Genomic DNA, 26760 nt, shown 5'->3' with positions numbered 1-26760 from the left:
GGCACGACATGAAGGCTTATGTTTTCATTGTTTACAAAGGGGTCATAGAACTTATCGGTGCAAAAACAAACCAACAACATGTGAGGAACGTGAGGAACTAATTACAAAGGATCAGAAAACAAGACAAAATGTGCAGGAGAATGTACGTGGATTTTCAAGTAATGACAATGCTCGTGGAGCAAAAGGAAAAGCTGCTGCTGCTGCAACTGTGGCCGTGGAGATTGAAGAATATGCACATGTCAATGGTGTTGTTCATGTAGGTAAGGCCGAAAACCGAGCTTCAATTATAAAAATTCCTATCAAGATTGCAAATAATGTTTTTCAAGTGTTGATTGACTCGGGAAGCACCCATAGTTTTCTATCACCCCCCACGTGACAGTTAGGAATAACTAAATTTTGTCAAAAGAAGCTTATGGTAGAGGTTTCTTCGGGAAAGCAACAGACATGTAAGGATTATGTATAGAATATGCCTTTCGTCACATGATGACCTCAAGTCAAAAGCAGATTTCCATGTGTTCTCTTTAGGAAGGTATAATGCCATTTTAGGGATAGATTGGTTGCTGAGAAAGGCTAGAATAATGTGTACTCTAAAGAGCAGCAAGAAGAACCTTATGAATTTCCGATAAGTTCTCAACCAAGAGTTGCTGCTGCACAGGTTGGTTTCGACCTTTCAGTTCATCCAGCTATTAAGGAGTTGCAGGATACATTCTATGGACACAGGATTTAAATCGAGACATGTAGATGATTTTTCCCTTAAACAAGTTACAAAGAAAAGGTCACTACCAACCTTTGATGCAAAGAGAAAGAGGAGTGAAGAAGAGAAGCATGGATTGAGCAGCTTGAAGATTATTTTGAAACATGTAACTTCAGGGAGGAAGCTAAGGAAAAGACAACAGTACTTCTTTTTGAAGGTTCTGCAAAATTACGGTGGAAGTCTATTATGTGCAGCAGGGACTTACGGAATGAGGACATCACGTGGCTTCTAATAAAAAGACATATGATTCAACATTACTGTCCACTAGAATACCATATGGAGAAAATGAATGAATTTTTAAACTTGGAATAGAGGGCACTTATTGTTTTGCAGAATATCATGATAAATTTTGGGACTCGTAGAAATATTCACCCTCATTAACAGAAAACGAAAGGGCCTCCCAATTTGTGAATGGCTTAAACAGGCAAATCAAATTTTTGGTTAAGGGTAACAAGCCAACTACATTCCAAGATGCTATGCTGCATGCCATGATATATGAACAGATGAGAAAGAATGAAGAACGTTTTAGAAATAAAAGAAAGAAATCAAATCTATTTTATGATGAGAAGGGGAATTTTATGCAGAATAGGAGAATATAGACTGGACATGTAAGATTCCTCCCCAACCCCTTTTTGATGTCTAGTATATTCCCCTGTAATCAATTCCTTTTCTAAAATATAAGAGATCTTGTTTGTGGCTGTTTTAACCTAGAGAGAGAAAATATTCTAGAAAGAGAATATTCAGATTTTGAATATTTTTGGATAGAAAAATATCTCTTATAATTCAGATGAGTTCCCCTGAAATAGAAATTTAAAAAGAATTTTCCAATGTGCAATTGGAATTAATTGGAAATAGGTATAAAGAACCTTAGCCTAAGGGTCTAGATTTTCATAAATCTTTAGACTATGGTCCAATCAAGGTTCCTATGGTCCAATAGCATAAATCCATGTGTAGGGAGGAGATAAATCCAAATTGTAAAAAGAAAATACCCAAAAATGAGTAAATGCTCACATGAGGTGAAGAGTTGAAAATGTACAAGGTTTATTAGTAAAAAACTATATTAAAAATATGAGATATTTTGGGAATAATGATTTTATTATGACACATATGTAAGGAAGGGGAATTCTTTAAAGGAGGTGCATATTTCACATGCTTGAATAAATTTTAAACTCATAAAAATTGAGATATTTTATCTCTCCTCTCTCCTCATTCAAGTCTAGTTCCAAAAAGTTAGCTTAACTGACCTAAAAATGGTCAAAAAGTGACCAAACTGTCTTGGAAAATTCTAGAATCAGTTTGTTTGGTTAGGAGCTCAAATTTTCCTATAAATAGAAGCCTCCCCTTGTTGAAAAAGATATAGAGTCTTATGCTTTGTTACTCTACTCCACCTAAGCCAAATTAGATAGAGTCTTATGCTTTGTTACTCTACTCCACCTAAGCCAAATTAGATAGTGTCTTATGCTTTGTTACTCTACTCCACCTAAGCCAAAATACATAGTGTCTTATGCCTTGTTACTCTACTCCACCTAAGCCAAAATATAGAGTGTCTTATGCATTGTTACTCTACTCTACCTAAGCCAAGAGTTGTGAATTCTTTAATAATTCACTAGTTTTTGATACTTCTCTCTTTCTTCAATCCCCATTGGTGGCTCCATCAACATACTAAACCAATTGATTGGTTGGGGGCCTCTACCGTGAATAAAGAATCAAGCAAATTATAAGGTAAGTATATTGAATTTTGATCTTTCTATAATTTCTCAATGATTCCCTCTTCTCAACCCCTCTCAAGCTTGAGAAGTTTAATTGGTATGGTTTTTTAAATGCTATTGAAGTTAATTGGTGAATAGTAGTGAAGAGTTACATAATTTAATAAATGCTATTGAAGTTAATTTCCATTTATGTTTAAATTCTAATGGTTTTTATGTAAATTCTCTCTCTCACTTAAGAAATGGTCATACTCATGACCCATTCTCAATCCAAATGAAGCTTTTCATAAAGCTTTTTCTTAAATCAAGATTAAGCTATGCTTGAGGCCAAATTAATGGCTTTTTGCTATGCTTTTAATTTATGCACATTGATGATTCAATCCATTATGGATTGATGATCCAATTAGAGACCATTCTAATTAATTCCTTAATGATAAGCTTTATCCCTTAGAAAAAAATTGAGATTTATCAGTCATAGTAGCGGAGCTATGGCAAAATTTTTATAGAAATTACGCATAAAATAAATTCATTCAAAGCATAAAAAGAGGACTTCCTACCATATTCTAGGAACTATCATCCTAGATTAATTAAAAGAATTTTATTATGCATGGAGATGTGGATGTTTGCATGTAGATGTAGATGTATGGATGTGAGTGTGAATGTGGAGGTGGATGTATGCATGGAGATGTGGATGTATGCATGTAGAAGTAGATGTATAGATGAGGATGTAAATAGAGATGTGGATGGATGCATGTAGATGTAGATGTATAGATGTGGATGTGAATGGAGATGTAGATGTAGGCATGTAGATGTAGATGTATAGATGTGGATGTGGATGTATGCATGTAGATGTAGATGTATAGATATGGATGTAGATGTGGAGGTGGATATATGCATGTAGATGTAGATGTGGATGTGGATGTGGAGATGGATGTATGCATGTAGATGTAGATGTATAGATGTGGATGTGAATCTGGAGGTGGATGTATGCATGTAGATGTAGATGTATGAGGAGAATGTGAATGTGGATGTGGATGTGGATGTATGCATAGAGATGTGGATGTATGCATGTAGATGAGAATGTACGCATAGAGATGTAGATGTATGGATGTGAATGTGCATGTAGATGTGGATGTATGGATGTGGATGCATGAATGTGCATGTAGATGTGGATGTGAAAATAGATGTATGGATGTAGATGTGGATGTGTGGATGTGAATGTGGATGTGGATGTGGAGATGTGAATATATGTATGAATGTGAACATACGATATGTGATGTGAAGGAATATGAAGTGTTGAGATGGAAAATGATGTGAGGGGATGAGTATACATATAAATGGAGTATGGAATAAGTAATGTGGATTGATGAGGGATAATGTGGAAAAATGAAAGTAAAAATAGAAACTGTATTGTAAACTGTTTGTAAATGCTGTTTGTAAATGACTGTTTTATGTCAAGATTGCTGGGGGAGCATTGTGACTATCTTGTGATTAAGGTCGTGAGACCTAACTGATAATGTTGCAACTGCTGACGGAGAGTCAATGAAGGATGTCTCGCGTAGCAAGGTCGGCCGAGGTCTTGACCAGCCTCGGTGCGATTAAAATGGTGAGCTTCCGGTACGGTGGATGAGGGGCCAAGGAAGCGGCCTATGAGTGAAGCGCTAGGTCACCTGCGAAGGATCCTAGAGGGTGCTGACCATACGGTGCTCGGGCTCTGGGTCGCCTAGGATACCCACGCGTGCGTCGAGGAAGATATTGGAACAGAGTTGGAGTTGTTTTCTGAAATCGAGCATGGATCTGGTTGATTGACCTTGCTGGTCTTCAATGGATGAGTCCATGGCTCCTGATATGGATCCGTTGGTTGATCTTGCTGATCTTCAACGAGAGTCCATCTTGATAAGTGATTATATTGCCGAGTATTAAGGGCTAGGAACTAAGAAACGGCCCCTGAGTGGACAGGTGGTGAGCGTCCTAGTTGCCAATGATGCCATAGATACTCTGATGAAGGAATGATGGAAAAATTAAGAATCAACTGGATAAATTGGAAGATGGTGATCAGTGATACCATGGTTTTATTAAAGGATTGTTTTAAACTGGTTGAATCTGTGAAAAGGCAATTTCATATTGGGTGTGTGAGTGGTGTGACTAGTTTTATTTTGCATGAACATCCGGCTAGGGGGCCTTGGAACTCTTTTCCTTGGTACCCGGGACAAAACCTAACCAAATTTTTAATTGGATCCCATCACTACAGTGGTTGGGCGGTTGGCTAACCCATGGGAGTGGATGGGGTTAGGCTGGACTGATGGATCCGTAAATCGAGACTCAAACTTTTGTTTTTACGATAGAAAAAAAAAATCCCGGACAGTAACTGTTCTATGGATAGGAATCAACGGCTGTGCCTCTTGAATGGGGAAAAAAGCGTTGATCCCAATGATCCAAGTGCAAGCTTCTTCCTTGAACTGACTAAGTATCTTATAGATGTAATTGGATCATCTCGATCATAAATGATCTTGACTACGTTAGAGTAAAAAGTTATCCTGGTGGAATCGCCCGTGCTTTCCGGTTAAGGAAGTTTTTTCGGGTTCGGTTTTGGAAAAACCGACGGATTAGTCTCTTATCCGGATATCCGTGGGCGAGGCCCCGAGTGTGGGACCCCTGTCCCGCGCGAGAAGCGCTACTTCCGCTGTCAGTACCCTGAATCCGTTGCTCGGTGGGAACAGGGATCTTACAGGACAGAAGAAGAATGGTAATCAGCCTTTCACATATTTGTCCCCAGAGATGGTAGAAAAGGCACGACATGAAGGCTTATGTTTTCGTTGTTTACAAAGGGGTCATAGAACTTATGAGTGCAAAAACAAACCAACAACATGTGAGGAATGTGAGGGTCATAGAACTTATGAGTGCAAAACCAAACCAACAACATGTGAGGAATGTGAGGGACTAATTATTACAAAGGATCAGAAAACAAGACAAAATGTGCAGGAGAATGTACGTGGATTTTCAAGTAATGACAATGCTCATGGAGCAAAAGGAAAAGCTGCTCCAACCGTGGCAGAGAAGATTGAAGAATATGCACATGTCAATGGTGTTGTTCATGTAGGTAAGGCCGAAAATCGAGCTTCAATTATAAAAATTCCTATCAAGATTGCAAATAATGTTTTTCAAGTGTTGATTGACTCGGCAACCACCCATAGTTTTCTATCACCCCACGTGACAAAACAGTTAGGAATAACTAAATTTTGTCAAAAAACGCTTATGGTAGAGCTTGCTTCGAGAAAGCAACAGACATGTAAGGCTTATGTCAAGAATATGCCTTTCGTCATAGGTGACCTCAAGTCAAAAGCAGATTTCCATGTGTTGTCTTTAGGAAGGTATAATGCCATTTTAGGGATGGATTGGTTGCTGAGAAAGGCTAGAATAATGTGTCATGAGAAGCGAGTTTGCATGATTGGAGGTGACGGTAAAGATTATTGCTTATTACAGGGTCAAAGATGTGATGTAGAATTTGGAATGATGTCTGCTATACAGTTTGTTAAAGCAGCAAGAAAAGGTTGTCATGTATATGCCATGGAATTGCGGATAGAAATTCTTAAGGAACAGACAAAGGGTGATGATCATCCTATGCTTCAAGAATTTCAAAATTTATTTCCTGATGATTTGACTCAATTGCCTCCGCATAGATTTGCAAATCATGAAATAGAGCTCATACCTAGTGTAAAACCTGTATGTAAAGCTCCTTTTATCGTTTATCTGTGGAAGAAAGTGCAGAGCTGAAAATGCAATTGCAAAAATTGCTTGAGCAAGGATTTATTAGTCCTAGTGTGTCGCCATGGGGTGCTCTTGTTCTTTTTGTAAAAAAAAAGAATGGGACTATGCAGCTGTGTGTTGATTACAGGGGGATCGGTAAGTTAACGATCAATAATAAGTACCCATCGCCATGGGGTGCTCTTGTTCTTTTTGTAAAAAAGAAGGATGGGACTATGCGGCTGTGTGTTGATTACAGGGGGCTCAGTAAGTTAACGATCAATAATAAGTACCCATTGCCAAAAATGGAGGAGCTTTTTGATCGGCTTTTTGCAGGGAGTTGCATATTTCCTGGCATTATGAATTTGTTGTGATGCCATTTGGATTAAAAAATGCACGCGCTACTTTTTAGTGTGTGATGAATCGCATTTTCCAGGAGAACTTGGATGACTTTGTGTTGGTATTTTTGGATGACGTATTGGTGTTTTCCAAAAGTAAAGAAGAGCATGAAGAACATTTGCAAAAAGTGTTTCACATATTGCTAGAGCTTAAGTTGTATGCAAAGAGGTCCAAATGTGAATTCTTTAAAGACAGGGTAGAGTACTTGGGACACATTATATCCAAAGAAGGTATTTTAATGGATCCCAAGAAGATTGCAGCCATTGTGGAATGGCCAACTTCCATTTATGCTGAGAAGTTTGTGGATTTCTTGCACATTTTTATCGAATCTTTATTTTTTAGTTTTCTCATAAAGCAAGTCCTATGACGGACCTTTTGAAGAAGGGTAGAATATTCATATGGACTGTACAATGTGAGCAGAGTTTTCAGATTTTGAAGCATGCATTGACTACAACCCCTGTGCTTAAATTGCGTGAGCTTGGAAAAACCTTCTTGGTTGCGGATGCTAGAATTATAGCACTTGGTTGGGTTTTGATGCAAGATGGGCATCCGCCGGTTGCATTTGAGTCATGTAAGCTGAAACCTCATGAGAGGAATTATTGGCTATTGTGCATGCATTGCATGTATGGAGACATTATCTCCTTGGAGTTAAGTTTCAGTTGCAAACTGATCAATCTGCTTTGAGGCATTTGTTTAGCCAAGCAGAATGCAAAGCAAAGAAGGTGGATAGAATTTTTGCAAGAATGTGATTTTGAAATCATTTATAGACCACGATGAGAAAATAAAGTGACCGATGCATTGAGCTAAAAACCAGAAGTTGCTTTAGTGATGAGTGCAATCATTGTTATACAAATAGTTTGGGAGAACATGTAAAGAGTGAGATTCCAAGAGTTTCTTTCTTCAAAACAGCTTTTGCAAGTTTGACAAAGAAATATAGGTCACAAGAGGAAATAGATGTATTTGAAAAGTATGAAGTAATTGATGGAATATTATATTTTGAGAAAAGGTTATGCATACCCACCGATGTTGTAGAGATCAAGAGCAAGTTGATGCATACCTGCTGATGTTGTAGAGATCAAGAGCAAGTTGATGCATGACCTTCATGATATTTCCATAGCAGGACATCTAGGATTTCAAAATACATACACTAAGGCTAAGAAGAGTTTCTTTTGGCCAGAATGAAAGCTTATGTAAGTGATTATGTGGCGAAATGTCTAAAATACCAACAGGTGAAAGTTGAGCATGTAAAGAAACCAGGTTCTATGTTACCATTGGATGTTCTAGAGATGAAATGGCAATGTATATCAATGGACTTTATTATTCGGCTACCAAGGACTAAAGGAGGTTACGACATCATTTTTGTGGTGGTAGATAAGCTTACAGAAGCCGCTCATTTCTTGCCTATCAAGAGTTCATATACCCCTATGGATGTGGCAAATATATTTGTGAAGAATATCTTCAAATTACATGGTATTCCTAAAAGTATGAGTATTGGATCGAGATTCTCGATTCACTTGAAATTTTTGGCAGGAGTTCTTTAAAGTTGTTGGGACATCACTTGATATGAGTACTGTATATCATCCTCATAGTGATGGGCAAAGAGAAAGAGTGAATCAAATCTTGGGACATCACTTGTTGGGACATCACTTGATATGAGTACTGTATATCATCCTCATAGTGATGGGCAAACAGAAAGAGTGAATCAAATCTTGGAGGATATGTTGGATATGTTAAGAATGTATTGCATGGATAAACCTAGAAAGTGGGATGAATACATATGGTGGAATATGCATACAATAGTAGTCCATAGTCTACTATTGGAATGTCTCCATTCAAAGAATTATATGGGAAATATTGCATGTCACCTGTATTATATTTGAATGTCTCCATTCAAAGAATTATATGGGAAATATTGCATGTCACCTGTATTATGGTATAATCCTATTGGGAAGGTTGAGATAAGTAAAAAGATGCTTGAGGAAATGGAGATGCAAACAAGAGACATAAGGGAATGCATAAGAGTTGCTCAAAGTCATCAAAAGCGTTATGCATACAAGAGAACAAAAACAAGAGAATTCAATGAAGGTGAAATGGTATTGTTAAAGGTGAACCCAAAGAAGAGTTCTTTAAGACTTGGGAAGTTTAAGAAATTAGCACCTAGATTTCCAGGACCTTTCAAGCTACTTAAGAGGATTGGAACACAAGCTACCTACAACTTCCAGAAGGAGTTAAAGCACATAATGTATTTCACATTAGCTTATTGAAGAAGTACGTGGCTGATCCAACTCACATATTGGGTGACAGTACAAGAGTGGAAGAAGTGGGAAATTTTGAGATAGAACCAGAGACAATTTTGGATCGCAGGGTTAAGAAGCTTAGACATCGCGACATAATCGATCTCTTAATAAAATGGAAGACATATCCAATTGAAGATGCCACTTGGTTGTCCGAGGACCATATGATGACTCACTATGCTCAGTTCATGCGCTGATGAGGACAACGTTTTTTTTAAACCCAGGGAGAATGTAACGTACTCATATGTACGTATTTTTGGATCCATTTGATTCGACAATTTTTAGCATCTAAATTTAATGTTGAAAAGTAATAAATACATAGAGGACATAAAAGATTAAGTTTGGTCACAAATTTAGTAATTTAGATATGTCGATTTTGGGTCAATTTTTGGACTTCTTATGCACGTTTTGCGGTGTAATTTGTATGCAATTTATACTCTATACTTAACCATGTTAGAGATAATGTATAAGAGACTCATAATGAGTGGTTTAGCCTAAAGGAAACTCATATGGGGGTTTACATAATAAAAATAAATGCAACGAGCACCCGAAACGAGGCCCGGACATCAAATTGACCCTTAATTTTTAGTAACGGCCTCGCATAAGGGTGTAGATAACTTTATTTGTCTCAGAGAGTAGAATTAAAGAAAGTTAGTTTATCACAGGACAAATAAAGTCCAGCTTCAAATAATTGGGAGATTCCGCATGGGGTGGCCGGTATTCGCGAAACATATCTTCTCTAATTTGGTTCGAACGCATGTTTTTAGAAAAGATTTTCTATCTTTGATGATTTCGTGCATGATAATTTACTAATTCTCTTGGGATTTTTTGGGTTTTCTTCCATATCCTTGAGGATTTTCTGTGCAGGATAGAGAGAGAGAGAGAGAGAGAGAGAGAGAGAGAGAGAGAGAGAGAGAGAGAGAGATTTTGAGATTCGGGTCGGCCGTCCTTAGACAGGGAATGTCGGACAGAGATTGTTATTTATGCCCTCTAGGAGCCATTTGGTAGAACCCAGAGTAGTGGACAAGATTTACTAGAGGCATACGCAGGATAGCCGCGACGTCCAGAGTGGTGGTTGGGTGGAGGGGTGACGGAGAAAGGCCCTATTGGCTAGATCTTTTGTTGGTGAATATCTCTCTGATTTTTTTGAAGTTTTTGTATTGACGAATATTATTGTTACTTTGGATTTGTAAACGAATATGTTTATTGAAAATCTCTTTGTTTTTCTACAGTATGAGTGACTTTTTTCTAGAAGATTTGAGAAATTTTGTGTTAAAACATAGAACAGAATATGGGTACGTCACACATAACACAAATAGCAACAAGTTATTCTTGCATTGTTATACATTATGATAAACAAAAGTTAAGAAAGAGATCCATAAATAAAATTATTAACGGAGAATCAAAAGACTAATAATTAGGTGTTTCTTTTTTGTACATCATGATAAACAAAAATTAAGAATGACATCCATTTAATAAATACCAACTAGAAATCAAAAGACTAATAAAAACCAAATTTGATACCATATGCCTTTTTGTGTATCCATGAAGAATCATGTAGAAGATGATGTTTAAACATGTATTAGGCTTATTTTTGCTATGTCTTGGCAATGGACAAGTGTCATCAAGAGCTAAGGATCCAACACACTCAACTTCTACGATGATAATATCCATGATGGCATCCATCATGATACTATCTAGTTGATGCATACATCCATCAAAAGAAACATTGGCCAACATTTTAGGCTTCACTGGCCTCCTATGATACTTTAATACATGGCCACAACCTTACATTCTAATTATGTCCTTATAGTCTAAAGGAGTTTATAACAATGTACACATCAAAAATTCCTTGTGTGCATTTTTCTATTTGATGATATTTGTGATATGTGTATGAATAATCAAAGAAACCCTTTGGTGTCAAGTTGTATTATAAACTCATTTTCTCGGGCATAGCACATCACCTAGCTCTTTTCTACTCCCTTTTTCTCCTTCTTAAGATCTATTGAGCACATGCTATCTACAATAATCACATTCATCTTTTTCGGTACATAACACTCTTTCTAAAAGTAAACACTACAAGGAAAGAAGGGTGAACCAATGCCTGTAGTAGTGATTTTTGGCTTTTTCATCCACGTTTTTCTTGAGTATCGAGTAATGACAAGCAAGATAATGATGTATATATGCCATGTGGATGTTACACTCTATATTTGAACATAGTAAAAAGCCATGATTGTCATGAATGGTCCCTACAAGTATGCCTCACAAAAGAAAGTTTTGATGCTCGTATGACATCTACATCTGTCATGCATCTTGAAACCCCTCAAAAGCTCTTGGAGTTTTTGATAAGAAGTACCCCATAAACATTCATATGTTCAATATTTGGCTCTTTCCTAACATATCACAAATATTAACAAGTTATTCTTACATTGTTATACATTATGATAAGCAAAATTTGAGAAAGAGATCCATAAATAAAGCTATCAATCGAGAATCAAAAGACTAATAATTAAGTGTTACTTTTTTATACATCATGATAAACAAAAATTAAGAATGAGATCCATAAAAAAATACCAACTAGGAATCAAAATACTAATAAAGTGTTGCTTTTTTATCACCATGAAAGGTGGAACATTGTAGTTAATGAACAGAATAGGCCATGTTGATTATTTATACGATTGTATAGAGAAATCCATTAGGTAGCTTTTGCACATCTTTTGGGCCTTGTAAGGATTCCTAAATTTAAGGGATTAATGCTAATTTTGACCATTCTTAAGGAGACAAGGACAATGAAGAGGCCTACTTGGAGCCTATAATTTGCCCTTTCTAGCCTATAATTCCACACCAAAAGTTTAGGGTCTAAAAGTAGTCATTTTCTCTATCTTCACTTCTCTTTCTAGCAAGAACTTTCCACATCACCAAGGTGGAGTTAACAAACACAACAGGCCATGTTGACTATTTATACAATTGTATAGAGAAAGCCATTAGGTAGCTTTTGGACATCTTTTGGGCCCTGTAAGGATTCCTAATTTCAAGGGATTAAGGCTAGTCTTGAGCATTATTAAGGAGACAAGGACAATAAAGAGGCCTACTTGGAGCCTATAATATGCCCTTTCTAGCCTATAATTCCCAACCAAAAGTTTACGGTCTAAAGTAGTGATTTTCTCTCTCTTCACTTCTCTTTCTAGCAAGCACTTTCCACATCACCAAGATCGTAACTAATGGGGGCCAAAATAGTGATTTTGTTTTTCATTTAGAAAGTTTTTTGGCTTTGAAACTTATCCCATACCCTTATATATATCAAAAAATCAAATTTTAACCTCCATTTTTCCCCAAAACCTCGTCTATCCCCTTAAATGTGACATCTTTTTCTCCCTCATTTATTGCCTCCACTTTCCCACGAAATCACCCTCATTTAATGCCTCCAAATTATCCTATCACTTTCCACATCATCATTCTCACAACTATGTGGGAACCAAAAATAGTGAATTTGTTTTCATCTTTTTTGAATTCTCCTGCTTTAAGACTTAACTCAAACCCATATATATATATATATATATATATATATATATATATATATATATATATATATATTTCATTTTTTAAAATCAATTTCCACCTAAAACCATCTCTACCCTACCTTTTTCCCTCCAAATCAGCCTCCTCTCTCTCTCTCTCTCTCCTCTCTCTATCTCTATTGTGAGCTTATGGCTTGCATACTCACTTTTCACCTCTCTCTCTCTCTCTCTCTCTCTCTCTCTCTCTCTCTCTCTCTCTCTCTCTACTATGCTTTCATGCCATTGTCACTTTCTCTCCAATGTGCTTTCATCAACATAGAGCTGTTACTCCAACATTACTTGGCCTATTAATTCTTTTCTCCACTTGGAGCTCATCCGATTATGCGACTTGTCACCTAACTAGAATCATGGCCTTGTGCAAAATCACCAATGTGAATGTGCCATCGCAATGACACAAGGTGGATTTGCATTTTCGAGTGTTGGAAGAGTATGCATCTTTGGGCAGCAAGGGTCACTGATAGAACAAGAGAAGATAGCACATCTATGAGTTGATGGAAATCTATACCCAATGGACCCTTATGTGTGATACCCACCAACTTTCACAGACTTGCCCTTATTTATTCAGTATGTGGGAGATGGTAACACTGGGATGCTCGAGTATTGCAAGAGATTATCAACAAGTGATGCTAGTAGAGTATTCTATTTTTCCTCGCAATTGCATGCTCAAGGTACGTTAGGTGATTTGCACCAAGCATTAAGCGAAATATGGACTCTCAATTTTTTCCCCTTAAGGACTTCCACACCTCCTCTCTCTAGAAAAATGGACTCATACTGAATATTTTACAAATAAAATCAAAAGTTGGCCGAGATTGCACATTTGGAATCTACTCTTCGAGACCTTTCCAATGATATATAGCATGATAGGCAATTTTGCATATTCAAGAAGTCCCCAAATTGGCAACATCATCACCAATTTGGGAAATTCCTAAATATGTAAAGTTACCCATCATGCTATATATCATTGGAAAGGTCTCGAAGAGTAGATTCCAACTCAGGGAGTTCACTAAACAATATGTAAGATAATAGCACGTGAGTTCAACAAAAGGCCCGTTTTATTTTCTTGTGGAGTTATAAAAAATATACATACATACGGGGTATAAGGGATACTTAAAATCCCTTTTGTTGAACACATGTGATATAGAAGGTTTTTACATAGTGAACGTCCAGAGAGATTCCAAATGTCCAAACTCCAATCACTTCTGAGTTAATTTGCAAAAATTACACCCATGAGCCCATTTTTCTAGAGAGAAGAGGTGTGGAAATCCGTAAGGGGAAAAAATGAGAGTCCATGTTTTGCTTAATGCCCTACTATAGTCTCACGCGAAGGTTAAGGAGCATGAGGATGAAAATCGAGAGGGTGCAGCATGTATTAAAAAGCTAAGGCAAACCTCCGACCACATGAAGAGCACCCCTGTTGGATGTAGGGAGTGTAAGAGGCCGCTCAACCCCACATTGAAACACTTGTTATGGGAGGAGAGTTCACAAAGCGTGGTATGGCTCTTAACCATTCCAGTCATAATGTCGATGCACTGTCAGCTTGCACTTCCAAGTTCGAAATGTTAATGCTATCTTTTTGGTTTGTAGCGTATTCCTCCAAGATGTTACAGGTGCTGATAAGTCTGAGGATTGTAATGAGCTCTTCCGCACTCGATCACAATGATAAAGCATGTGCTTAAAATGACCAAGGATCCCCCGTGGCAAGAAGATACGCTTGGCAGGTGGCCAATGATATCATGTACTAGGTAGCCCAAATTATTAGCAGTGTTGAAGTTGTTAATGCACGCGATGAGGCAGGCTAGGGATTTAATATTCACGTGATCACAAGTTTTTTCTTGTTAATAACATATGTATGTGATTTGGATCAGCCACGTACTTCTTCAATAAGCTAATGTGAAATACATTATGTGCTTTAACTCCTTCTGGAACTTGTAGGCAGCTTGTGTTCCAATCCTCTTAAGTAGCTTGAAAGGTCCTGCAAATCTAGGTGCTAACTTCTTAAACTTCCCAAGTCTTAAAGAACTCTTCTTTGGGTTCACCTTTAAGAATACCATTTCACCTTCATTGAAATCTCTTGGCTTTGTTCTCTTGTATGCATAACTCTTTTGATGACTTTGAGCAACTCTTATGCATTCCCTTATGTCTCTTTTTTGCATCTCCATTTCCTCAAGCATCTTTTTATTTATCTCAACCTTCCCAACAGGATCATACCATAATACAGGTGACATGCAATATTTCCCATATAATGCTTTGAATGGAGACATTCCAATAGTAGACTGTGGACTACTATTGTATGCATATTCCACCATATGTAGACTGTGGACTACTATTGTATGCATATTCCACCATATGTAAGTATTCATCCCAATTTCCAGGTTTATCCATGCAATACATTCTTAACATATCCTCCAAGATTGGGTGGAACAGGGATAAGATGGTGCCTATTGGCAGTTAGTAGTGTTAGAAGGGTGAGTAGGCATCATTGACGAGGTTTAACGTATCACAAAGTATTGGTGGGTTAAGTGGAACAAGGATGAGATGGTGCCTGATGGAAGTTAGTACTGTTAGCAAGGTGAGTAGGAATCGTTGTGATGAGGTTTAACGTATCACAGAGTTTGTCATGGAGGAGGGTTTGTTGGGTGGGGGATCTTGGTAAAGGAGAGGCCTCTTTTTTGGTGGCAAGGTTCCATCTTTATACGTAATCAAGGGACACATTGTGGAACATGTCTTACTTAAATATATATATATATATATATATATATATATATATATATATATATATATATATATATAGGCTTCTCTATAGTCACTAAACTGTTAATGTGTTTGTATTCACCTATGAATCCTGAAATAGCCAAATTTTGTTGGTATCGTGCTATGGTACGTGGTCAGGGTAAGCCGAACACACAAAGACAACAAGGCTTTATACCTTGGATGAGTAGCTTTGACATGACTATGTATCCCTTTATGCTTTATTGAAACCTTGTCACAAGCCTCCACCACCTCATAAGGCTTGACAAAGTCACGAAAGTCATTGAAAACTTCCTTGACTACCCTCCGAAGCCCTACACACTACGAGAGATTTAGCATTTCAAGTCATTGTTTTTGATAGTATACTTGATTATAGAAATTCTAACCACGTGACAAAACAGTTAGGAATAACTGAATTTTGTCAAAAGAAGCTTATGGTAGAGCTTGCTTTGAGAAAGTAACAGACATGTAAGGATTATGTCAAGAATATGTCTTTCGTTAGGTGACCTCAAGTGAAAAGCAGATTTCCATGTGTTGTCTTTAGGAAGGTATAATGCCATTTTAGGGATGGATTGGTTACAGAGAAAGGCTAGAATAATGTGTCATGAGAAGCGGGTTTGCATGATTGGAGATGACTGTAAAGGTTATTACTTACAGGGTCAAAGATGTGATGTAGAATTTAGAATGATGTCTACTATACAGTTTGTTAAAGGAGCAAGAAAAGGTTGTCATGTATATGTCATGGAATTGAGGACAGAAAGTCTTAAGGAACAAAAAAAGGGTGATGATGATCCTACGCTTCAAGAATTTCAAATTTTATTTCCTGAGATGATTTGACTGAATTGCCTCGCATAGATTTGCAAATCATGAAATAGAGCTCATACGTGGTGCAGAACCTGTATGTAGAGCTCCTTATCATTTATCTGTGGAAGAAAGTGCAGAGCCGCAAAATGCAATTGCAGAAACTGCTTGAGCAGGGATTTATTAGTCCTAGTGTGTCGCCATGGGGTGCTCCTGTTCTTTTTGCAAAAAAGAAGGATGGGACGATGCGGCTGTGTGTTTATTTCAGAGGGCTCAGTAAGTTAACGATCAATAATAAGTACCCATTGCCAAAAATGAGGGAACTTTTTGATCAGCTTGCAGGGAGTTGCATATTTTCTAAAATTGATCTGCGATCTGGTTATCATCAGATTCGCATCAAAGAAAGTGATATAGCAAAGACTGCATTCAAAACAAGTTTTGGGCATTATGAATTTGTTGTGATGCCATTTGGATTAACAAATGCACCCGCTACTTTTCGATCTGTGATGAATCGCATTTTCCATGAGAACTTGGATGACTTTGTGTTGGTATTTTTGGATGATATATTGGTGTTTTCCAAAAGTAACGAAGAGCATGAAGAAAATTTGCAAAAAGTGTTTCACAAATTGCTAGAGCTTAAGTTGTATGCAAAGAGGTCCAAATGTGAATTCTTTAAAGACACAGTGGAGTACTTGGGACACATTATATCTAAAGAAGGTATTTCAATGGATCCCAAAAAGATTGCAAGCATTGTGGAATGGCCAACTCCCATTTTTGTTGAGAAGTTTGTGGATTTCTGGGACTTGCAGGTTTTTACCCAATCTTTATTTTTTAATTTTCTCATAAAGCAAGTCCTATGACGGACCTTTTGAAGAAGGGTAGAATATTCATATATGGACTGTACAATGTGAGCAGAGTTTTCAGATTTTGAGGCATGCATTGACTACAGCCTGTGTGCTTGAATTGCCTAAGCTTGGAAAAACCTTCTTGGTTGTTGTTGCGGATGCTAGTATTGTAGTGCTTCGTTGGGTTTTGATGCAAGATGGGCATCCCGTTGCATTTGAGTCATGTAAGCTGAAACCTCATGAGAGGAATTATTGGCTATTGTGCATGCATTGCGTGTATGGAGACATTATCTCCTTGGAGTTAAGTTTCAGTTTGCAAACTGAACAATCTGCTTTGAGGCATTTGTTTAGCCAAGAAGCATTGAAGGCAAAGCAAAGAAGGTGGATAGAATTTTTCCACGAATATGATTTTGAAATCATTTATAGACCACGACAATAAATAAAGTGACCGATGCATTGAGCAAAAAACTAGAAGTTGCTTTAGTGAGTGCAATCACTGTTATACATAATAGTTTGGGAGAACATGTAAAGAGTGAGATTCCAAGAGTTTCTTTCATGAGTTTGACAAAGAAATATAGGTCACAACAGGAAATAGATGTATTTGAAAATTATGAAGTAATTGATGGAATATTATATTATGAGAAAAGATTATGCATACCCGATGTTGTGGAGATCAAGAGCAAGTTGATGCATGACCTTCATGATATTTCCATAGGAGGACATCTAGGATTTTGGAATACATACACTAAGGCTAGGAAGAGTTTCTTTTGGCTAGGAATGAAAGCTTATGTAAGGGATTATGTGTGGCGAAATGTCTAAAATACCAACAAGTGAAAGTTGAGCATGTAAAGAAACCAGGTTCAATGTTACCATTAAGGCTAGGAAGAGTTTCTTTTGGCTAGGAATGAAAGCTTATGTAAGGGAGCATGTAAAGAAACCAGGTTCAATGTTACCATTAGATGTGCTAGAGATGAAATGGTAATGTATATCAATGGACTTTATTATTCGGCTACCAAGGACTAAAGGAGGTTACGACATCAATTTTGTGGTGGTAGATTGTTGAAATTTGAGCATAATGATGAGCTATGGTGGATCATACACTAGAATCAACATCATTAACAAAGTGATTAGTAAATGATTAAGATGTAATTAGTGGATAATTAGCAAATAGATTAATGTAGGCATGGATACTCAAAAACCAGCAAATTCTCATTAGGGCTATGCCTCAATTTATAGAGTTTACATCAAGCATCAAATCCCATTGATTTCTCCATGATTCACTCCCAGAATATCTCCACCTTTTGCCTGATTCTCTCCACCTCTTCTCTTTTTCCTGAATATCTCCCAGAATATCTCCACACTCCTAAATTCCCTCATGCTACCCATTATTCTCTCCCAGTAGATTCTTCTCACCTTTTCACAGGTTCTTTCACAATTACATCTCCTCTTTTACAGCCTCTATCCAAGAGCTTGTTCCCACACACACCCTATTCACTTGTATATTTCAACATAGATAGGCTTACAAAAGATGCTCATTTCTTGCCTATCAAGAGTTCATATACCGCTATGGATGTGGCAAATATATTTGTGAAGAATATCTTCAAATTACATGGTATTCCTAAAAGTATAGTATCGGATCGAGATTCTCGATTCACCTCAAGTTTTTGGCGGCATTCTTTAAAGTTGTTGGAACATCACTTGATATGAGTACTTTATATCATCCTCAAAGTGATGGGCAAACAGAGAGAGTGAATCAAATCCTGGAGGATATGTTAAGAATGTATTGCATGGATAAACGTGGACAGTGGGATGAATATAACTAACATATGGTGGAATATGCATACAATAGTAGTCCACGGTCTACTATTGGAATGTCTCCATTCAAAGCATTATATGGGAAATATTGCATGTCACCTATATTACAGTATGATCCTGTTGGGAAGGTTTAGATAAGTAAAAAGATGCTTGAAGAAATGGAAATGCAAACAAGAGACATAAGGGAATGCATAAGAGTTTCTCAAAGTCGTCAAAAGAGTTATGCATACAAGAGAACAAAGCCAAGAGAATTCAATGAAGGTGAAATGGTATTGTTAAAGGTGAACCCAAAGAAGAGTTCTTTAAGACTTGGGAAGTTTAAGAAATCAGCACACCTAGATTTGTAGGACCTTTCTAGCTACTTAAGAGGATTGAAACACAAGCTGCCTACAACTTCCAGAAGGCGTTAAAGCACATAATGTATTTCACATTAGCTTATTGAAGAAGTACGTGGGGCTGATCCAAATCACATATTGGGTGACAGTACAAGAGTGGAAGAAGTGGGCAATTTTGAGATAGAGAAAACTATGGGTGGTTCCCGAGTCAATCAACACTTGAAAAATATTATTTGCAATCTTGATAGGAATTCATATAATTGAAGCTCGGTTTGCCGCCTTACCTACATGAACAACACCATTGACATGTGCATATTCTTCAATCTCCTCGGCCACGGTTGCAGCAGTTTTTCCTTTTGCTCCACGAGCATTGTCATTACTTGAAAATCCATGTACATTCTCCTGCACATTATGTCTTATTTTTCGATTCTTTGTAATTAGTCCCTCACGTTCCTCACATGTTGTTGGTTTGTTTTTGCACTGATAATTTCTATGACCCCTTTGTAAAGCCTTCACGTCGTGCCTTTTCTACCATCTCTGGGACAAATATGTGAAAGGCTGATTACCATTCTTCTTCTGTCTAGTCTATATTCTCCTATTATTCCTAAAATTCCCCTTCTCATCAACAAAATAGATTTGATCTCTTTCTTTTATTTCTAAAACGTTCTTCATTCTTTTCCATCTGTTCATATGTCATGGCATGCACTTTAAAAATTCATTCATTCTCTCCATATGGTATTCAAGTGGACAGTAATGTTGAATCATATGCCTTTTTATTAGAGGCCACGTGATGTCCTCATTCCGTAAGTCCCTGCTATGCATAATAGACTTCCACCATAATTTTGGAGAACCTTCAAAAAGAAGTACTGCTGTCTTTTCCTTAGCTTCCTCGCTGAAGTTACATGTTCGAAAATAATCTTCAAGCTGCTCAATCCATGCTTCTCTTCTTCACTCCTCTTTCTCTTTCCATCAAAGGTTGGTAGTGACCTTTTCTTTGTAACTTGTTTAAGGGAAAAATCATCTACATGTCCCGATTTGAATCCTGTGTCCATAGAATTTTTCATGGCTTGCACTACATCCTACAACTCCTTAATAGCTCGATGAACTGAAAGGTCGAAACCAACCTGTGCAAGCAGCAACTCTTGGTTGAGCACTTATAGGAATTTCACTAGGTTCTTCTTGCTGCTCATCAGAATTTCTTGCTCCTTGCCGTTCTCATTGACCATGTCTATCATCAAAATTTAGACGATCTTCCATCTCCCCATCTTCTCGGTCATCTTTGTCTTCTTCATTCAAATTCATGGAAGCTCGAGCGCGCATGACTCTCATTCTTTCCTCCAATTCTTGATTCCTGTCAAATAAGTCTTATAACTTCCTTTGGAGTTACACCCACACGTAGTAATAATCCTCATAAAAGCTCCTCTTCTTGCTTTGGATTGACTACTGAATTTGTTTCATGTGCAGCCATCTTGTGACTGTACAACAAAATTGCAAAACAATTGTCAAGAGAAAGAAATTTTCGGCTATATCACAAAAATCAAAAATAATATTAGTCATCCAAGACCTGCAATATCTGTAATCAAGTGTAGATTGCCCAACCTACGCTCTCATACGACCTGTGACGTACCCATATTCTGTTATATGTTCTAACACAAAATTTCTCAAACCTTATAGAAAAAAATCACTCATACTACAAAAAAACGAAGAGATTTTCAATAAATCATGTTCGTTTATAAATCCAAAGTCACAATAATATTCGTCAATCCAAAGTAACAATAATATTCGTCAATACAAAAACCTCAAAAAAATCAGAGAGATATTCACCAACAAAAGATCTAGCCAATAGGGCTTTTCTCTGATGCCCGTCCACCCAACCACCACTCTGGACGTCGCTACTATCCTGGGTATGCCTCTAGTAAATCTCGTCCACTCTAGGTTCTATACCAAATGGCTCCTAGAGGGCATAAATCACAATCATTGTCCGACATTCCCTGTCTAAGGACGGTCGGCCCAAATCTCAAAATCTCCCTCTCTCTCTCTCTCTCTCTCTCTCTATCCTGCACAGAAAATCCTCAAGGATATGGAAGAAGCCCAAAAAAAGCCCACGAGAATTAGTAAATTATCATGCACGATATCATCAAAGAATGAAAATCTTTTCTAAAAACATGCGTTCGAACCAAATTAGAGAAGATACGTTTCGCGAATACCGGCCACCCCATGCAGACTTTATTCGTTTTGTGATGAACTAACTTTCTTTAATTCTCCTGTCTGACAAATAAAGTCGTCTACACCCTCATGCGAGGCCGTTACTGAAAAATAAGGGTCAATTTGATGTCCGGGCCTCGTTTCCGATGCTCGTTGCATTTATTTTTATTATGTAGACACCCATATGAGTTTCCTTTAGGCTAAACCACTCACTATGACTCTCTTAGTATAGAGTAGAAATCGCATACAAATAACACCGCAAAACATGCATAAAAAGTCAAAAAATTGACCCAAATCCGACATAATATGTGAAAGGCTGATTACCATTCTTATTCTGTCCAGTCTATATTCTCCTATTTTGCATAAAATTCCCCTTCTCATCATTGAAATTGGTAGTCCGAATGAGATTCCAATAGAGAAGCCAACCCTCAGAATAAAGCCCCAAAAATGGATCTATTATAGACTACTAGAGTATTCGAGAGAATGCACGTTTGAGCAGCTCACAACTTCATTGGTTCTGAAAGAGCCACGGAGAATGTGCCTTATGGGTGGTGGAACTAAGAAATTGTCATACAAGGAGCAATAAGTAAGAAGCAATGGCTTTCGTTTTATCGATTTAGTCTCATGAGAGAGAAAGGCTGGGTTTTCTTTGGGAAGTACGCCCGGTAATATATGAAGATTATCGATTGGAATCTAATTGTGTTGGAGGGGCACACTCCTTAGCATGATGGTCTCGCAGGTGAGGCCGGGACCGAAGCCGAGGAGGAGTCCCCACTCGTGTCCTTCTCCCGTGGTGGTGAGCTTCTGCTCAACAGATTTCTTGCGCATGTGGTCCATGATGAAGAGCACACAAGCACTAGACATGTTTCCATACTGGTCCAGCACATGCCTGCTGGGAGCCATCTTTTCCTTGTTAAGCTGGAGCTTCTCTTCTACCTGGTCGAGGATGGCAGGGCCGCCCGGGTGGGCAATCCAGAAGATATCGTTGTAGCTTGGAGGCCGCTCATCAGCTCCATCATCCGGGAACACCTTGGCAAATGCGTCTTTGAGGATGGAGCCGATGTTCTTGGAGATGATGGCGGGCACGTCTTTGAGGAGGTGGAAAGTCAAGCCCACTTCTCTAAGGTGGCCATCGATGGCTCCGTCACTGTCCGGCATGATATCAGCTCCCGTCCAGTGGACTTCAAACCAGGGTCTTTCCACTTGGGGGATGGGATCGCAGCCAACGATGAGGGCGGATGCGCCATCGCCGAAGAGGGCCTGCCCCACGAGGCTGTCGAGGTGGGTGTCGCTGGGCCCTCGGAAAGTGACGGCCGTGATCTCACTGCACACCACCAACACACGGGCGCCCTTGTTGTTCTCGGCCAGGTCCTTAGCGATTCTAAGAACTGTGCCGCCTCCATAGCAGCCCTGTTGGTAGAGCATCAGCCTCTTGACAGAGCTCCGTAGTCCGAGGAGCTTGGTTAGCGCCCAGTCCGCACCAGGCATGTCCACCCCGGCGGTGGTGCAGAAGACGAGGTGCGTGATCTTGGACTTGGGCTGGCCCCACTCCTTGATGGCCTTAGCAGCTGCCTCCTTGCCCAGCTTGGGCACCTCCACCACCACCATGTCCTGCCTCACGTCCAGCGACTTCTCCCAGTACGCGCATATGCTCGGGTTTGCCTTGAGTAACTCCTCGTTGAGATAGAGGTGCCTCTTCGTGATGCACGACTTGTCACCTGCATGCATATTGCAGCATGTCCATCCATCCATAATTAATTAGCAAGGCAGTATACTAATTTGATAAGCTGGCGCACATGCGAATTTATAAGATCGCCTGATCATCGTGCAATTCAATGCTCAAACAACATGAGTTATAAGTGCAGCACTTACACATGCGCTGGAACTTCTGTTTGAGCTCGCTCTTGTCGTTGCTGTTGGTGATGTCGAAGTAGAAGTCGGGGTAGTCCTTCTGGTAGAAGACGTTGGGTGGGACGGCTGTGCCGATGGCCAGCACAGTGGCAGGACCATCGGATCGCTCCATTTTGCGAGGGATGGCCGTAGTGCTCATGGTATTGATGGTGCTGATGATATAAAAGATGCAAAGCTTAGGACTGCTGCTATGTTCCAAGTGGAGTACTGGCTGCAATGGGACGAGGGACTGCGAAAAATGGTAGGGGGGGTGTGCCCTCTTATAGGGCATGTACTCCCATGGCTTCAACAGGCACGTTTTCGCCGTTCACCCGATCTCCTCCTTTGAATTAGAGCAAATGTCGTCTTTTGAATAAGAGCCGGGATGGGCTCGTCTTTGAAACCTCCAGCCATCTTTGAATTTGACCGACATCGCTTTCAGTACTCTCCCCTTCTTCTAATTTGCTACTTAAGCCACAATTCATTCTCTTTAATTAAGCCAACTTTGTGCTGGCTTCATTACCTTGACCAATACGCACATCGAAGAAAATCATGCCTTATTGTTTTCGTTCTCTCTCTCTCTCTCTCTCTCTCTCTCTCTCTCGTGTACACACACAAACTCAGTCACACACACACAATGTCATTAAAGAATCAACTGATATGCCTTAGTGATTGTCAACTTAGCCTTGCAAATGTCATATTATACTTTGTTGTGACCACAACACCTAGTTACCAATTTATTTGGGGAAGTGTGTAAGAGGATTGAGATGGCCATTGAATGGCATTAAAATTATAGTGTTAGAGGAAGCATATGATGGATTTCACTGGGGATTATATTTAATGGAACGCTTTGCAGTCATTGATGATGATCTTTGCTACCATCTTTACCTCGAGGACAGCATTCTCGGTCGTCATTCGTGCCCTTCGCATGTAGTAACACTGCTTCTACTTTGTGTTGTTTTCTTTACCAACGTAACGTAGTCCCAAGATTAAACATTTCACATGATCACTAATAGCAAGAGCATCACCTCTTTGAATATCCTGTATTTCCAAGACAAATGAACCTCATGACTATAAACTTCACACAGATGTGTGTAACAATGTCTTTGACTAATACCCAAATTGGAGAAAATGTCTTAATGTTTTGTGTACGATCTTCACATAAATCCTTGGCCCCCCATGAACCCACTTTGGCATCAATGACTCATTGAACATATTAAAATAGTTACAACCATAAAAAAGCTTCTTCACATTTATTAAACATAAGATATATACATATCCTTCTCTCTCTCTCTCTTACACACACACACACACACACAAAAACTCACTCACACACACAAACTCACTCACACACAAACACAATGTCATTAAAAAATCAACTAATATGCCTTACATGTTTCTAGAAGCGACATTATTTACATTTGTACCAATGTGCCTTAAATTTTGAAGGGTAAGCATTATTAGACATAATTAGTACAAGGGATAATCTAAAGGACAAGAAATGGCGAACAAAAATGATAACGAGCAATAAAATTATAATGGACTTGACTATGACTCACTCGCCATCTCTCTTTTTCCCATCTCTCTCTCATGTGACAAACACACTCACATGTTGACAAAGTGATAGTCACCTTAGCCTTACATTTACCATATTTTACTTTGCTGTTCAAAATAGCACCTACTTACCAATTTGTTAAAGGATGCATGCTGCACACATAGTGTTAGTCAACATAGCCTTGCATACATCATAGTTTACGAGGGATGGTAGGGGGGGACTCCCCGGGCGTAGCTCTTTGATCGGCCTTCGCCCCAAGACTTCAACAGGCACGTTTTCGCCGATCACCCGATCTCTTCCTTTGAATTAGAGAGCTAGCTGTCGAACAAAAAAAAAAGAGCGGACTTCCATACCAAATTAGACCCGTGATGGGCTCGTCTTTGAAACCTCCAGCCATCTTTGAATTTGACCTACGCTTTCAGTATTTTACGTCCATTCATTCTCTTTATTTAAGCCTGATCTTTGCTACCACCTCTACGTCCATTCTCCTTCTAACTAGCTGCTTAAGCCACAATTCATTCTCTTTAAATAAGCCATTTTATCATGACCTTTGCTACCACCTCTACGCCGAGGATGACATTCTCGGTCGTCATCCGTGCCCTTAGCGTGTACATCGCTTCCACTTTTTGTGCTGGCTTCATAACCAAAGATTAAAAATTTCACTTGCTCGTTAATGGCAAGAGCATCGCTTCTTTGAGAGAGAGACACACACACACACACAATGTCATTAAAGAATCAACTGATATGCCTTACATATTGCTAGAAGCAGCAGTCTTTACATTTCTATCAATGCACCTTTAATTTTTAAGGGTGAGCATTATTACTACAAGGGATAATCTCAAGGACAAGATATCGCAGACACAAATGATAAGTAATAGTAAAATAGATATGGACTTCATTATGACTCTCTCGCGATCTCTCTCTCTCTCTCTCTCTCATATGACAAGCTTCTTGATGTTTATTAAACATAATATATATACATATATATATATATCTCTCTCTCTCTACATAAAGAATACAAATGCATGTGATAGAGCTAAATTGATGGAGGGGAGGGAATTTTTTAGGGGAGAAAGATCGGCGTCGGCGATGCCGCAGGTTCAAAATGTTAATTTTCCCAGTGTCGATATAAGCGCCGCTAAAAATGATGCTTGGTGGTACTTTAACGGTTCTTATAGGATGGTTTATAGCGACAATAAGAAAATTCCAAATAGAAAATGTATGCATATACCATTGATAATGCTAGATTTAGTGCATGTATTCATATTCAGTTTTTTAATTGCACACTTTTCGTGCCCAGTAGAGATATCTTCTACTAGTTTGGATAGTGACAGGTCACCATTAATTGGAGTTCCAGAGTGGTTGCGAAGAAGAATCCCTTGTTCATGGGCAAGATGCAAGAATGTTTGTGTATGATGTGAACGTCAAGTGGCATTGGAGCAGATAAGAAAACGAGGATCGTTTGCACCAATGCCAGCTAGCATGATGATACAAGTTGATTCCTCGGTTAGTATTTAAACTTATGACATGATATGTATACTCACGGTTTGCCATATGTAATGTTGAGTGTCATTTTTTAATATGGTTCATTAGGATGAGGAGGCCATGGACATTCATGCACAAGTACCACACAATATGCCTCATTATTCTACCATTGGAGAAAAGTTGAGAAAGGAGGACAAGTGTCGTAAGGAGAACTTGGAACTTGGAAAGTAGAGCATGCTTAGTACATTTGGAAGACCCAAGATTTCCTTCAAAGCGAGGGTGAGGAAGAGATACTAACTTTGAAACACATGAAAGAGAGAATGTGTTACACAAGGAGGCTAACACACAAATGTACGAGGGTGCAAAGTACTCAACTTTGCGGGCATGCTTGGAAATCCTCAAGTTGCAAACAATATATTGGTGGAGTGATAATAATGTGAATAGCCTCCTCCAATTACTAAAGAAGATTCTACCAACAAACAATTTGATGCCTGCAAAAAGAAGTGATGCTCAAAAAATACTTTCCAAGCTTGGTATGGATTACACTCGAATTCATGCATGCCGTAATTATTATTTACTATTTAGGGGTGCCTTTGCCAACGTCAT

The 26760-nt window shown here is 38.6% G+C and overlaps 1 protein-coding gene across 1 annotated transcript; it reads right to left on the bottom strand.

The window, feature by feature from the left end:
- Positions 1-21531: 21531 nt before the first annotated feature.
- Positions 21532-23464, bottom strand: LOC147613196 (chalcone synthase-like). The gene is made up of 2 exons (XM_086782064.1): positions 23097-23464; positions 21532-22942 (listed from the first exon to the last, which is right to left on the bottom strand). Exons 1-2 carry the CDS (start codon positions 23404-23406, stop codon positions 21918-21920), a joined length of 1335 nt encoding a protein of 444 aa, XP_086638190.1. The 5' UTR covers positions 23407-23464; the 3' UTR covers positions 21532-21917.
- Between the last annotated feature and the right edge of the window lie 3296 nt (positions 23465-26760).

The sequence above is a fragment of the Cibotium barometz genome, chromosome 44 (genome assembly GCF_041138505.1).
Source record: "Cibotium barometz isolate CiBa-2024 chromosome 44, ASM4113850v1, whole genome shotgun sequence".
Classification (NCBI taxonomy): domain Eukaryota; kingdom Viridiplantae; phylum Streptophyta; class Polypodiopsida; order Cyatheales; family Cibotiaceae; genus Cibotium; species Cibotium barometz.
This window is presented reverse-complemented; position numbering and strand designations above follow the sequence as displayed.

Excerpts from the sequence above, each read along its gene's own strand:
- LOC147613196 (XM_086782064.1), bottom strand. The coding sequence starts at position 23,406 with ATGCCCTATAAGAGGGCACACCCCCCCTACCATTTTTCGCAGTCCCTC. Across the intron at positions 22,943-23,096 it reads ACAGAAGTTCCAGCGCATGT|GTGACAAGTCGTGCATCACG; the intron begins GTAAGTGCTGCA and ends ATATGCATGCAG.